Consider the following 15,339-nt stretch of genomic DNA (forward strand, 5'->3'; position numbering starts at 1 on the left):
TTCCAGCGTCAGAGCTCTTCTTGTCTTAGCTGCTTGACAGTCAAAGTTCCGTTTTGTAGCCATTTTAGCAATGCAACGTTCTTGCTGCGTCTGAAACTAACAATAACAAATACTTCCTGGACTACTGCGCATGTGTAAACCAGTGTGGTGGTTGCTGTTGCCGTTTCCGAACGAAGCAGTAGAGGTCGCTGTTGGATTACACTTCGTTGTAGTGAATCTCGTCGCGAGGCAAGAACAGAGAAAAAGATTTCGTATAACGCAACAGGGTTTTTTTTTCGTTCTATGGGGGGCAGGAAAGTGGGAATGGTGTTAATGCATGAAGATTTTTTTCACACTAGGGGGTATTTTCGCCCATGTAGGTTTCGTTGTAGAGGAGTTTCACTGTAGTGGCATTAGACCTGCGGACAGTGGGTACATCTTGCAAGAGGATTCCCCATTGACTCTGGTCTGTCTGGATACTCTGGGGTGTCATGGGCGTGTCGACCTGATCAAGTGATGACTGAGCGACAATGTGCTTTGATGCTGTCTCTGACTCAGGTAGGCACCCCTGAATTGGCATTCGATGTAGATGTTCGGTTAATGCTGGTGATCTGACGCTAAGAACACATCAGGAACAGGAAGACTCAGGAGGCAGGCATGGTTGTCTTTCTTGCAAGAGAGAGTGCGCTTAAACATGTCTCGGTTCACAATCTCGGAGCAGCTCTCAAGCTGGCTCTGCCATGTAAACCGTTACAGGTTCCGGGGCAACTCTGAAGAGACATTTATTGGAAGGATGTCACTGATACTCGATCTTCTAATGGATGTGGGGACTATTTGCACATTCCACAACAGTTTCAGTACAGGAGACTTTCAAAGAGAACACACAGTTAATTCCTGAGGTGAACAGACGGCTTCTGCTGGAGGTCGGTGGTCCGCGAACGCAACTTGGGATGTCCCTCACATGGTGTCCTGGGGTTGATGTTATCTTCTCACAAGCAACGGTTAATTTGATCAGAAGCCGTTAACAAAAGGATACTATCTTAAAAGCTAGAACAGGAGCAGCCTAAGCTCTCCCGGTCCGACAAGTCTCCCATGATCAACCCACCCCATTGTGTATGAGGTATTTGCGAGGTATCACTCTGAAACAGGTTTTAAAGTTACACAGAGAGTAAATATGGGATAACAGAATTACATTTATTCCAATAGTAGATCTAGGTATACCTTGGTAGAACAGTTTCCTGGTCGACTCCGGTCTGTTCGGTCTCTCTGGAGTGTCTACCTGGTCAGTTGCTGAAGACTGCATTGGGGGCCTGATCATTTCAGGTACATGTGGACCTCCGCTGATGAGTCGTCTTCTGTTTTGATGGCTGGGTTTTATTCTTGGGTTGTCTCACTGGCACTGTCGGTGGTCCAGTTTTGAACTGCAGATGAGGGGCTAGTTCTATTTCGCTCTAAGCGTGACCCGCCACTTCCTTCACGCAATCCAAACAAACTGCAATCACTCCACTTCCTGTCACGGCCCATCTTCCATTCCAGCCACTTCCTGTCTAATGACAGACTGCCATCAACAAATGACACCAGCGTGTGTGTGTGTGTGTGTGTGTGTGTGTGTGTGTGTGTGTGTGTGTGTGTGTGTGTGTGTGTGCGTTTCAGTACACAATTGTCACCATGTCACAGCTGCCCGCCTCAATGCCATCAGGGACTGTTAGCTTTTAAGGTTATAATGACCTCTGCATGACCCAACCAAAGACCCCGCCCCTTTTTTCTAATCAGCAAAGCTAATTCATCTAAGGAAAGGATTGAGGACAGAAAGTTGGAAGGAAGGAAAATGGAAGAATGGATGAACGGATGAAAGGAACCCAAAAAAGGATGTTATGAAAGAAAATAAGGATGGAATTATGAAAGGTCGTAAGGTCAAAAGAGGATGTAAGTTAAGGAGGAAGGACAGAAGGAAGAGTGGATGGAAGGATTAACAAAGGAAACCAGCATGCATGAAAGGAAAGCAGGAAGGAAAGAAAAGAGAAAGACTGGGTGATGCAACAAAAGATTAATGGGAGGAAGGAAACTAGGATGTATGGAAGGAAGGAAGCAAGGAAGGGAGGAACGAAGGAAGCAAGGAAACGAGGATTTGTTGCAATGAGGAAGGAGGCCATTTAGAGCAGTTGCCAGGTGCGAGTGCTTTTTAAAAATGTAATTTGTCAGAAGTGTAAAAATGGTCAAAGGAAAAATGTGGAAATGTTGACTCCTATTTCCACATGGAAACGTTACATTTTTAACGTAGTACAATCGTGTCCCGTTGATGTCAAAAGTAATCTCGTTGGCCGCTGTGCTGACCAAATAATGTGCGCGTGGGTGTGTCTTTCAGTCACAATTTGATCTTGATGATGATGAAGATAAGAAAGGAGTGAAAAGGAAGTCCGAATCACAAAGACGGGAAACGAGAACGGCCCAGCTTCTGCGTGCGCGCGTGGGCACGTACACGCACACGCCTCATAAAACACAACAATGAAGGTGCCCTCGCGCAAATCCATTTGTGACCACCGGCTGTGTGCGTGCGTGCGCGCCGCGTGTGGGCGGGCGTGCAGACGTGATTTCATTTGCGAGCGTCTCGGCTGGAGAATGAGAATGAGGAGGCCGACGAGAAGGAGGAGGAGGAGGAGAGAAGGAGGACGAAGAGGACAGAGGTTGGCGAGCGCTCCGAAGAAGGTGATTGTGCCGCGTCTTCATCTCAACAGGTTGTTGCTTTCTTTTCGTTTTGAAAACCTATTTCGACCTTTTAGGAGTGAAACGTTCATGTTACATTTGATGACGTCCGAGTTCTTCCTCGGGTCAAGTTGAGTTTACGCGAATTGCCGTTTTACAACTTGCCATTCATTTCATTTGGTCTATGTGACATGTTGATGTTTACGTGCGTGTTCAAGTTGTTTTACAATATTACGTATTCAAGGTTTTATCACGTTCATGCGCATTTTAACTCTTCAGGCGCTAGAGGTTTTTTTTCCAGTAAAATATTCCGTTTTGATTTCAAAACGTTGCTGCTTGAAAATAGTTCGAGATATCCGATTGTAAATGGTGCTTGGTGCAGTGTTGCTACTTTGGTTTAGTTTTATTGTATTAACAATTACATGATACAAATCACATGTTTAGGGCATTAGTTGTTCGTATTACACGTTTCATTACATATTAATCACGTTCACGTTACATGTGCCATTCATGAGCTGTAAACGTGAACACGTCACATTTTAGCACATTCGTGATTCTGTGACGTTTTATTGTGTTTGTTATTTTTTTTCACGTTTGCATTGTTTTTGTGCGTTGTGTTATCACGCTCCAATTGCACGTTTTATTCCGTTTTTGACGTTCCATCACATTCACATTGCGTTGTTTCACGTAAACTTTACGTTTAACACGTTCACGTTGATTTTACGGCTTTCACGTGACACGTTTCATGACATTTATGCGACGCATATATTTTTTGAGTTCACATTGATTTTACGGCTTTCACGTGACGTTTCATGACATTTATGCGACGCATATATTTTTTTAATCACATCCATGTTACATGCCATTTTATCACGTCTACGTTACGTTTTTTTGTCACGTTTTAGTGACGGTACGTATTATTACTTAAGTTTAAGAGAGATTTTATCATTTTCATTCCATTTTTACACATTCACGTTACACATTTCGTCTCATACAAGTTATGTTTGAGCACTTTCACATTACATCGCATAGATTATTATACTTACATTACATTGCATGTTATTTCTGTTCACGTTACGTTTATGCTAAATGGTAAAGCATTGAATTCTGTTCACATTCTTATGACATTTTATCACATTCTTATGACATTGTTTTAGCACTTCCATGTGTTGCTGACATGCTTAGATGGCGTGTTTGATCATTTTCACGTTACATTTGATCACATTCAAGTTGCGTTTTACTGCTTACCCTTCACATTTTTTGTTTTATTGACGTGATGCATGCATGTATGTGTGGCCTTTCAAGGTGTGTACATGCAAAGGTGTCCATGGCGACTTGCGTGTTCGCGTTGGTGAGTGTGTATGTGTTAGCATGTGCAGCATCCAACATAGACACGCGCTTCCCGCTGCTGAAGACGGGAGCAGACGGAACTTTGTTTGGACTTTCCGTCGCTCTGCATCTCGACCTCAAGTCACGCACACACCTGTGAGTAACCTCTGACCTTGCCTTTGTAGAGCTGTATACACACGCACACACGCACACACACACACACACACACACACACACACACACACACAAGATACACAAGAAAAGCACTTACTTGTGTGTCTTCGTCATCTTGGGTGGTCAAAGTTTATTGGTCGGCGCACCGAGGGAGAGGGCGGAGCCTGGTGTGCCGGCCAATCGAACCGGGGGCGTGTACATCTGCCCGATCACTAGCGACCAATCGGATTGCAGGAGGCTGCCGCTCATCAAGCCAGGTGAGGCTGCCCTACTCTCTCTTGCTACTACTTTCTGTTTGGCGAGGACCATTGCGATAGCAGGAGAAGCTATGCCAACCAGTTGACACAGGCCCCTCCTACTCATCCTTCTCCGACTTGTCCTTGCTGCGTTTCAGACCTGGAGCCATCCGAGGACTTGGTGGAGGACATGTGGCTGGGCGTGACGCTGGCCAGTGAGGGGCCACCTGGGGGGCGGGTTCTGGTGAGTCCAAGCCTGACTGATTTGGGGTTAAATTCGACACAATTACTGTGTTAATAAAGGACCAACCCACACTTGGGTCAATTTGAGCCAAAAACTTGAGCCAGAAAATTGAGTTATTCAGTTTTGACCCAACTTGTAGCGTTAAATGAATATAACAAATTGGGTCAAATTAATCTGGGTTATTCCAGTTCGACCCAAATTTTAGGGTTAAATGAACACATTAAATTGGGTCAAAACAATGCATTTTTTATACCCAACTGTGATTTAAAAGAATAAACTGAATAGGTCAAATAGAGACAAGTGGCAGTCAATCCTAGTAATTATATAATATACTAACGTGCTTTTGATGGCCCCCGCAGGTGTGCGGCCATCGCTTTGTGAAGATTTACGGTGCGTTCAAACTGAGACACATGATCGGCCGCTGTTATCTCCGCGGTAACGATCTGCGCCACACTGAGGCCGACGAACAGGTCTGCAGGTATGGCAGGATGTGGGAAGTCAGGTGGCGAGTGGGTGGGTCACAGCGGCATCAGGTCAGCAGGCCTTGCCCACTCACCATGGTGCACGTGTGTGTGTGTGTGTGTGTGTGTGTGTGTGTGTGTGTGTGTGTGTGTGTGTGTGCACAGTCACCTGGGCGACATGCGCGGAGAGGTCATGTGTAACTCGGGAATGTCTGCCGCCATCTTTCGTCATGACATCATCATCGGATCGCCGGGAAGTTACCAATGGCAAGGTCAGACTCCTTGTTCATCTTCTCCGTCTCGTGATTTTTAGTTTTCTTTGACTTGTCCTCCACCTCCTCCTTGTTTGCCGTTTCTTTGAATGAAGGAAACATCCATGTAAGATGGAACAATCCTGATGATGTCTTTGACACCAGGAGTAGCTCCTTCCCAAATCTGCAACGCAGGAACATCTACTTAGGTCAGTTGCCCTCACAACACTTTTATCTTCACATCTGCTAACAGCTAAGCTATGTGCTAACAATCAAGCTAAATGCTAACAGCAAAGAAGCGTGCAAACAGCTCAGCCACTTGATTAACAGCTAGGATATATGCTAACAGTGATGCTACATCCTGACAGGAAGGCTGCATGCTAACGTCTATGTGCTATCAGCAAAGCTGAACAGTTACAACTTATGGGCTGCGTATGAAGAGGAAGAAGGCTGTGTGCTAACAGAAAGGTGTTTTGCTACAGCAAGACATTGTATTAACAGCAAGGCTACATGCTAACAGCTATGTCCTAACAGCGAGGGTACACACTCACAAGGCTCAATTTTAAACTCAAGGCCACACCAACAGCAAGGTCAAGGTTGTGCGCTAATGGCTAGGCTTTTTGCTACCGGCAAGCTAACACGTGTTTACATAAGATTATTTACATGCTACATGCTATGCTAACAGCTGGGCTATATTATATAATTAACGTGTGTGTTTGTGTAGGTTATTCAGTCATGTGCGCTAATGGCTAGGATTTTTGCTACCAGCAGGCTAACATGTGTTTACATAAGATTATTTACACGCTACATGCTAACAGCTGGGCTATATTATGTAATTAACGTGTGTGTTTGTGTAGGTTATTCAGTCACTCAGGCAGCAGGTCTTCTCTCACAGGATGACATCACGATAGTAACAGGTGATGAGTTCTTTTGTGTCTGTCCAATCAGCTGACGGCTGAAATTATATATTGATTGATGTTTGCATTGAGGAGCATCTATGGAAGCTCCTTCTTCCATTTCCTTCTTATCAACTTTGGGTCCATGTACTACGTATGTCCGTGTAAATCGCGAGTCATCCAGGTGATGGTCAGCCACACGTCGTTTGACTCCTTCTTCCATTTCCTTCATATCAGCTTTGGGTCCATGTACTACGTATGTCCGTCTTAAACTGAGTCATCCAGGTGATGGTCAGCCACACGTCGTTTGTTTGACGTTTCACTATCCATCCAAAGGCCTTTTTCATTTTAAAATGTTTCCTGTGGAGCTTTTCGATTTATGCCTCTGTTAATGTGTGTCTGGGGAGTATCAGCAATAGTCGTCGGTGTTGCCCACCAATCTGTCGTTCACTCATCATGTGGCAAAGCAGCTCGCGTTGTGGGCATTCTGTACGATGTCGTAGGCAGACAACAGGTGATGCCCCAAACCTTCTCCTGTTTCCAGGCAGGCTTTCTACTTTGACATCAGTGGATTCTTTTCAGCAATCAAGGTTGTTTGACCTTGGTGCCAGGCTTTGGATAATGTCACCCATTGTTTTGGAATGAATGACATATACGTAGATGATATTGGAAGTAGTTTCACCCCACGTTTCTTCAGCTCTACTCAGTCATATTTGAAGAGGTGCAGAGATTCCCAGAACATTCAAAATTTGTCACTGGGTGAGAAGCACACATTTTTTTTTCAGCCGTTTAGTCACCGCCATTAATCGGCTGAAGTGCTCATCTCGTCATGCCACTGGCAGCGGTGCACTCAAAGGCACCTGATAACTGAGGGATTGCACTTTGCCAAGGAGAACAACAAAACCCTTTAGCGAGCTTTTCAAATCAAGAGATTTCGTGACACCATGTCATTGCTAAAACACAGAACTTTGGAGTTCTTTCTCCGACAAAAATGTTTCACAGCCGAAATAACCTTGGCGCCAATTATCAGTATTTGGGACCCAGAAGCTGACCCTTTTTAATGGGCCCATTTTGCTGCAAAGGTTTACTTGCATACCTTTCACAGGTCCTGAAATCTACCAAAGTTTGCTGGCCAGGTGACACAAAAGCAACCCTGTTTTTTTTTTCAGTTCCATGTCCGTGTTTTGTCTTTGCTGTCCGAATGTTGATTTCCTGCTCTTTGACGGAACCAAAGTCCTGGGTTGTTACCTCAGTGCCTTTGCTCCCAGCAAATTTCAGCTGCAGGAAGATTTAACTCGAGAGGTCAAAGTGTGTACTAGTACATAGACCTAAAGCTGATGTGAAGGTCATTTCATAAAAGTTGAAAGGTGTTCCCCTAAGCAGGCGCTCCAAAAGACACCAAAGAGGACGCTCGTGGATCAGTGCTGCTGGCGGTCAAAGCCGGCGGCAGTGGTTTGCTGGCCATCCGGCAGACGCTGCGAGGAGAGCAGACAGGCTCGTACTTCGGGAACGCCGTGGCCGCCGCAGACCTGGACAACGACGGGTAAGCGAGGCTGAGCCCCCACTGGTTGCGATGTCTTACGGACTGTGACCCTTAGGTGGTGCGACCTGCTGGTGGGCGCGCCTTTCTACTTCCGGCGGCAGCAGGAAGTGGGCGGGGCGGTTTACGTGTACATGAACGTGAGGGGGCACTTCCGCTCAATACCCACTTTGGTGCTGAAGGGGCCGCCTGCTTCGGCGTTCGGAATGGCCGTCGCCCATGCTGGGGATCTCGACCAAGACGGTTTCCAGGGTGAGGAATGCTCAACCTGTCGTATTGTGCGACCAAATGATGGCATGTGATCGTGGGATGCGTTTCAGACTTTGCAGTGGGCGCTCCGTTCCAGGGAACAGGAAGTGTTATGATCTGGCGCGGGAGCAGCACCGGCATCTCCACTCAACCCAGCCAGGTGCCTAACAGGTTCACACCCGCACAAACGCATGCACTCTCTGACTGCATTTTGGCGCCCTCCGCAGGTTATCAGCGGAAGCAGTTTGTCGCCTCGTTTCTCCACTTTTGGGTTCTCGTTGTCCGCCGGACTGGACGTGGACGGCAACAAACATCCAGACCTCCTGGTTGGCTCCCTGGATGACACCGCAGTCCTGCTCAGGCACATGCTCACAGTTTCTGTTTTGCCCTGAGTCGCTGTCAGCCCAATAAAATCGAAAGCAATAAAATCTGTAAAATCGTCCGACATTAGGCTGTTCCAAAGTCATCATAATCTGCTTGAATATTCCCGTTGAAACAGCAATATATTCGTACTTTCTCATGAATAAATCCACTGCTGCTTGAATTATGTTGATGGTTTGCAGAACTCGTCCGGTGATCCACCTCAACAAAACCATAAGTGTGTCCCCAAATAGAGTCAACCCCAACACTTGCGACTTTTGGTGAGAGCTGTTAACTGTGACGCCCGCTCACACACAAATTGCTAAACACATGTTTGTGCTTGTGTGTTTGTCAGTATTGAGGTGGAGGTGTGTTTCTCATACACGCGCAGCACTGGCGAGACGAAAAACCAAGACAGCATCAGTGAGTCAACCTGCAACACACACACACATCTGGCCTGGCTTGGATGGAGACACCATTAGTATGATCAAGCTTGTGTTTTTGTTTTTGATGAAATGACAGCATGCCGCTGACAATTCAAGTAAAGTCAACTGGTAATCAAGTAGGACACATAAACACATTCATGACACCAAACTGTCCTTGAGTGTCCTCTTGTTCTTCTTATGTCTCATGTGTGTAATAAATCTCATACACACACGCACACAAAGAGCCTCTGTGACTTTGTTTTTCTAATTGGACCAATCAGTATCAAGGTCACATTATTTCTAACACACAAATAAACACACGCACAAATGCTTTAAGTGTGTCAGGGATAACATCATGTTGGTATCCGCGTGTCCGCCAGCCATCCATTTCACCGTGGCGGCAGATGTCAGCAGCCTGAACCCCCGTCTACGTTTTCGTGGCAATGGTCAGAGCGTGTACGCCGGTTTCATGCTGGTTTCTCAGCATCGCTGCAGAACTCTGAGCGTCGGACTGCTGGTGAGACTTTGGGAACCCCGACAGGAAGTGGACGGTTCCTCCGGAACACTTTGACCGTTTGTGACTTTGCCGCAGACTCCGGTCCGAGACAAAATGGAAGCATTGGTGTTCTCGCTCAACGCGTCTCTACACCAGAAGATGTCCAAGAACAGAGACCCCCTCCAGGACCTGGCAGCCTTCCCCGTGCTCAGCCACAGACCTCGACCAGTCCAAACTCAGGTCAGAACGTTTTATGGGTCAGTAGTAAGTTGTAATTGTGTCATGAGTTGAGTTCCGTTGTAGATCGGCCCTCTTGGACTTATAAGGGTCCTGGAGTCATTTTACATTGAGAAACAAAGTACTTGTACTTGCTTACTTCCCAACATACAGTGGAAACAAGTGAGGGAATGAGAAAACTGTTCTGCAGGTTCACATTCAGAAGTACTGCGGTTCCGATAACCGTTGCCACAGCAACCTGCAGATGGCGGCCCACTTCACTGACTCCAGGCAGCAGCCACTGCGCATGTAAGTCCCACGCAGTTCAAACCTTGGCTGCTCCGAGTGGACCTGACGAACGGGCTTCTTTCAGCTGTTCTGGTCGTCAAGTGTGGTTCTACGAGGGCAGCGCAGACCGTCTTCTGCTGCGGGTCAACATTAGCAACACGGCAGAGGACGCTCACTTGGCCATTCTCAACGTTAGCGTCCCGCCTGCACTGGTCTACTCCGGAGTCCGGACAAAGGTGCCTTGAAGGAGTTCCAAGTCAACCAAGACCTCACTGGACTTGGATCCAATCAGTCTTGGGAGAAACGACATATCCTCAAGGATGCTCAGATTCAGATTCAGATTCAGAAAACTTTATTGATCCCCGTGGGGCAATTGGAGTCAGCCTTCAATGAAGCACCTGACATGAACCAGACATTGACCTGTGTGAAATAGCCGTTGGACTTGAAATGGACCTGACCTGGCACTGACAAAAACTTGACTTGAACTTGATGTGGACTTATCTGGAACGAGACTGGGACTTGACCTGCTCAAAACTTCCCGTGTCTGTGCTCCTTCCAGGGTGGTGTCCAGGAAGTTCAATGTTCTGTGGAAGGCTCTGCGGTTCTGTGCGAGCTGGGGAACCCATTCAAAGCCAACCGAACAGTACGGAACCTGTTGGACACTTGCTCGTATTTCTTTGTTCTTGTTCTTAGTTCTTTGTCGTTTCATTGTTAGTCGTTTCTGCTCTTTGTTCCTTGTTCTTTGCGGGTTCTGTTTTCCTTGTCCTTTTCTTTTTATCCCTTGGGCTTTCATGTATATTTCTTCTTCCTGCCACAGTGAAACTAAGCCTGGCTGTCTTCCAGGTTGAGGTGTGGATCATTTTGGAGCCTTCAGAGATCAGTTGGGACACTCGGGAGGTGGAAGTACTGCTGCAGATGTCCACGTAGGACACATGCTCATTCACTGAGACAAAATTTGACCACTTTACGCAGGAAGTGTCCAGAAGAAGTGCGATGGCCAGTTCAGGGTGGAACCTGTGTCTCGCCTAAGTTTCGTTGGGGTCAACTCCAGCTCACCCGCAACCCTGATGAGCATAAGCGCGATAGGAAATAGATCAATATGACTCAGTTCCCTTATGTTAAAACAGGGCATTCAGTTGAAATGTTCAAAGTAATCACCAATTCCCATTTGGGCCATTTAGGGCTGCACATAGTTTTTTTTTATTTCATTGTGGTAAGGATTATGAGGTGATTCTTGATAAATGTCTCCTTGGACCATCAACCGACCGCATTCACTTTTGTGTTCAGACTCAGCGAGCAGACAGACTTGTCTCCAGTCTGGGTCTCCTTGATGGTCAACTACACGGTAGACATGTCCCTCACATTGTGAGTACAGCACTTCAGCCTTGAACTTGGGGACCCCATCTCAGCCTCACCCTCTACCGGCTTGTGACAGGACCAGTCAGCCGGGCCCTGCACCTTTCAGCGGTCACGTTTTGGGCGAGAGTGCCATGAGGACCACGGAGGATGTGGGCCCTCTGCTTCTCTTTACCTTCCAGGTCGGTACAAGGCTCTGTTCCCAATCCTTCACTTATTCTCTACTCCTGGAGACAGTGGAGAGTGTGTTTTACAGTGGACAAAATAGATGACTCATCAGTCAAATGAAAAATTGTTTTTGGAACATTACTTGGGCATTTTTGACTCCTTGACTGCCATGGACGTTTCTATTGTTCAAATAGGATTCAAGCTTCTACTACCACAGATGAATGTTCATCAAGTATGTCTGACAGTGGGTCGTTGTGGAAGAGGGTCTCGCCTGTGAAATTCAGCTTTGTGAGCCAGAGTAATGACTAAAATATCCCCATAGATGGCGCCGCTTTGGATTTCAGCACAGCTTTTGAGTAGAAGATTAGACGGTGAATCTCAGCTTGTTATGTCCATTATGAGGGACAGAAACGGCAACTCGTTTAAGAACCTCACACTCCCAACGGAGTATGTATTGTATCTATCCACTGTAGGTTGCGGAAAGTAACATGGGGAAAGAGTGTAAAAGAGGAAGTGTAAAAGAGTACGTCTCCACTGAAAACAAATTCCGACTCGCTGTATAGTCGATAGGGAAGTATTTGGAACCTAGACCAAGTCCAAATTGACTTGTACTGGAGGTTCCCCAGGGTGAGTTGTGCTCTCATCCGGCAGGTGCATGTGGGCGGGAGGCCGCCCGATCGCCGGGGCAACCTGGAGCTGGCGTTCGAATGGCCGAGCGAGCTGTCCAACGGGAAGTGGCTGCTCTACCTAACAGAGATCTCGCTGAACGGAAGCGCCGAGTCGCGATGCCTTCCGCCTGGCAACGTGCTCAACCCGCTACGCCTCAAGGTTAGTAACGACGGAGACGTCTCAACTCAAAAGGGGAGGGGAAACTTTTAAAGGGGAAAACGAGTCAAAAAATGTTTCTCCAATAATTTGTTGTATTAAACTGTGTAAATTAACCCATGAAAGATGCCTTTGTGTCTGACGTGTATCTTGTCTAACATGGTAAACACACTTGTGTTGTGTCACAGCTTTCCCGAGAGGAGAGTGCGGGGAGGGAGAGGCAGAGTCCAAGACAAGAAGACGAAGTGCGGAAGGACGAACGAGCAGGCCGCAGCCCACCTCACACCAACAAGTCTTACATCCTGGTAGGACCTTCCAGCAGGGGGAGACTCCGCCCTGCTCCACACAAAATACGCCAGAGCGCTACCTTGACTTACTTGAGTTAGGATCTGTCATTTAGCCCGTTTTGGATTTATGTTGCAAGCCAACATTGGAGTTATGAGCAAGCTGCAGATATGCCGCTCCTCAAGTGAGGGAATAAAAAGACATGGTAAAATGAAGGCACCGTGACCCCTTGGCATGTGAGCAAGGCGAGCCACACTCACTGTTTTACTGAAGCCATTTAGGAACGGGACAAAGGGACAAACATGCAAATGCAAAATGAACACACTCGCTAGGAGCCACTGTGGGCTTCAGACCTCACTCACTAGACGACGCCCCAAAAGGCACACACGGAGTCCAACACACAACTACTACAGCATGTCAAGTAATTGCACATTGTAAAGCCTTCTTTTCTTGAGTGAAGTGCTGTTTTTCTCAATGAAAACTGGGCTGTTTTAGGAATGGCAAAACCCATTGGAAATGGGAGTAAATTGACTCCCAAGCATGGAAGCTCCTCAAAGTACAACAAGGCTCACCTGCTGTACTTACTCATTGCATGTGTGTGTGTAGGACTGCAGGAACGGCGGTGCCAAGTGTGTACACTTCGTGTGTCGCCTGTCGCACGTCAAGAAGAGCGCTAGTGTGACTCTGCGAGCACGTCTCTGGAAGGCCACCATGTTGGAGGTTCTTCTCCTCCTCCTTTTCTCCCTACCCTACCCTATCCCCCGCTGCACATGCACTACAGAAAACCCGTTGAATATTTCTTCCACATCCCTGATGACCAGCTTAAGTTCCGTGTACCAGTATGCTCACTGTCCTCACTAGTACGTGCATGATTAGAACGACTGTCTCACTTGTAGTGTTTTCCACGACGAAAGCTGACTAGCACACTTGTGTGCTGCACGAGTGAAAAGTTCTGAGGAACTTCTAATGGTCCTTTTATCTTGATTGCTCACAGTATCATACTAACAAAAACTACCACAAGACTGTTTCCACCAGATGCGGAAGATGGTCCGTCCTCTCCAAAACGATCCGTATGCTTATGTTCAGCATTCTTGCTGAGTTGTAATCAGCTTGAACGGTCCTTTCCAACCATTTTGACAGAGAGTCATTCTGGGGAAATCTTGTCCCGTCGCCAATTTTAGTGATGCGGGAGTTGGGAATGACTAATTGTGCATTTGCAAAAATCTCCATCTAGCGATTGGGCAGTATGAAGATATGGAAGAAATGCTCAAAAGGCTTTCCATAGCACCCCCTACGTGGAGCGCTGAAGCTAATCCCCCGTCCGTGTGTGTTAGCACTACATGGACGCCAGGGCCGTGCTGCTCCGGGGACAGGCAACCCTCAGGCTGGGCGCCATCAGCACGGAGACCCCCAGTGCACAGGTGCTACTAGCGGCCTTCCTGTTGACTGCAGCCAACAACAACATTGATGCAACACTGTAGTTGTTTGCAGATGGAGGTCTATGCTTACCCTGACCTGGAGAGGTGGGAGGGCAGCGGTGCCCCCTTGTGGACGATTGTAGCAGCCGTCCTGGCTGGACTGGGCCTGCTGGCCCTCATCTGCATGCTGCTGTGGAAGGTAGCCTCACTTTTTCCCACTTGCTTGAGCAAACAACTTCCTGCTCATTTGCTGCTGGTTTTCCGCTCCCATTTCTGACTTTCTCCTCATTTCCCGGTTGCGTCTTGGTGACAACATGCCTACTTCCTTCCTGTCCACAGTGCGGCTTCTTTTTGCGCCGTCGCTCATGGCGAGCGGCGGCCCAGTACCAGGGTCGGATCTTGGCGGCGGAGGAGCGCCACGAGGGCCAGGACGCCGTCTTGACCAGAACCAAACCCAAACAGTGGCGCACCTGGACCGCCGTGGACTGAAGCCCCACCGAAAGACCTCATACTTGTAACTAAGCGGAACTCTCTCGTCAGCGGGCATCACCAACATGGTGGTCACTCCTGATGACCACACGATGCCTGCGCCCTCACCGCTGAGATGTGTCTTGATTTTAAAATTTTTTTACGTTTGCTTTGGATATGACAATGTTTGTGAAAAACTAGTATGGTTCAAAGGTCAGTATTGCAACACCTGAAATAATTTCAGCAAATGTGTTCTTTCCCAAGTGTGTACGGTGGTCACCTTTCATCAGTAGCAGCTCTCACTTCCCAAAACGTGTGACCTCTGCTTTAGCGTGTGTGCGTGGGCTGTGGTTCTGTGTCGTCTGCGTTTGAATGTCATGACTGAAGATTGTAAATTACCATATTGACGGAGAGCTCAGAAATGAGGTGTTTGTATTGTTGGTTGTGTAGAATTCAGAATTGTCCGTCCTCTGGTTGCTAATGCTATGCTAAGCTCATGAGTCTGGCAGTCTGTTTATTGGTGTTTTGAAAACTTGGTGATGTCAAACTTAACTGTGGATTAAATAAATTCATCTGTCAATTGAATGCCACCATTTGACTACAAACAACACAAACGCACTCCGCCAGTCAGCAAAGACAGAAGTAGTGACAAGCAATAGCAACCGCTAACTCCGCTAGCTTAGCTAACATTCAACATTTTTTGCAAGTTCAGGTATGGAAAGCAGCATGTCAGCAACCTGCAACGTACAGAGAAGGGGAATCTGCAAAGCTGTTCCGCGGCAGCAGGTAGCGGTCACATTAATTTCGGTAGCCAAAAAAAGAAATATTTCTTGCAACAAAAAGAGACTTCAAGCTAGTTTGGGACAATTGCAGCACAAGTTTACGCAAAAACTAAACACTTCAACTTTGTGTTTTTAAAATAGACAATTGCCTGAGGAAGAGCAAATGCTAACCTGATGCTAATGCTAATTA

General features: G+C 47.1%; 1 protein-coding gene across 5 annotated transcripts; it reads left to right on the forward strand.

Annotated features, from left to right (window-relative positions):
• The first annotated feature begins 1,292 nt into the window (after positions 1-1,292).
• Positions 1,293-14,947, forward strand: LOC109513719 (integrin alpha-3-like). 5 transcript variants are annotated; one of them, XM_019866328.1, is made up of 28 exons: positions 1,293-2,714; positions 3,988-4,167; positions 4,315-4,442; positions 4,580-4,665; positions 5,025-5,143; positions 5,292-5,398; positions 5,494-5,586; positions 6,235-6,294; positions 7,657-7,816; positions 7,872-8,065; positions 8,134-8,222; positions 8,290-8,423; positions 8,626-8,703; positions 8,778-8,845; positions 9,228-9,364; positions 9,440-9,583; positions 9,771-9,868; positions 9,933-10,083; positions 10,407-10,490; positions 10,691-10,770; positions 11,135-11,212; positions 11,283-11,385; positions 12,023-12,199; positions 12,385-12,501; positions 13,088-13,201; positions 13,816-13,902; positions 13,973-14,098; positions 14,239-14,947. In XM_019866328.1, the coding sequence occupies exons 1-28, from the start codon at positions 2,485-2,487 to the stop codon at positions 14,386-14,388; spliced, it is 3,372 nt and encodes a 1,123-aa protein (XP_019721887.1). In that variant the 5' UTR covers positions 1,293-2,484; the 3' UTR covers positions 14,389-14,947. The 5 variants fall into 5 exon arrangements, with proteins under 5 accessions (XP_019721887.1, XP_019721889.1, XP_019721888.1 ...); XM_019866330.1 differs by having other exon boundaries at positions 1,610-2,685; XM_019866329.1 differs by lacking the exon at positions 1,293-2,714 and having other exon boundaries at positions 3,472-4,167.
• Positions 14,948-15,339: the final 392 nt, after the last annotated feature.

The sequence above is a fragment of the Hippocampus comes genome, unplaced genomic scaffold (genome assembly GCF_001891065.2).
Source record: "Hippocampus comes isolate QL1 unplaced genomic scaffold, H_comes_QL1_v1.1 scaffold99, whole genome shotgun sequence".
Lineage (NCBI taxonomy): Eukaryota > Metazoa > Chordata > Actinopteri > Syngnathiformes > Syngnathidae > Hippocampus > Hippocampus comes.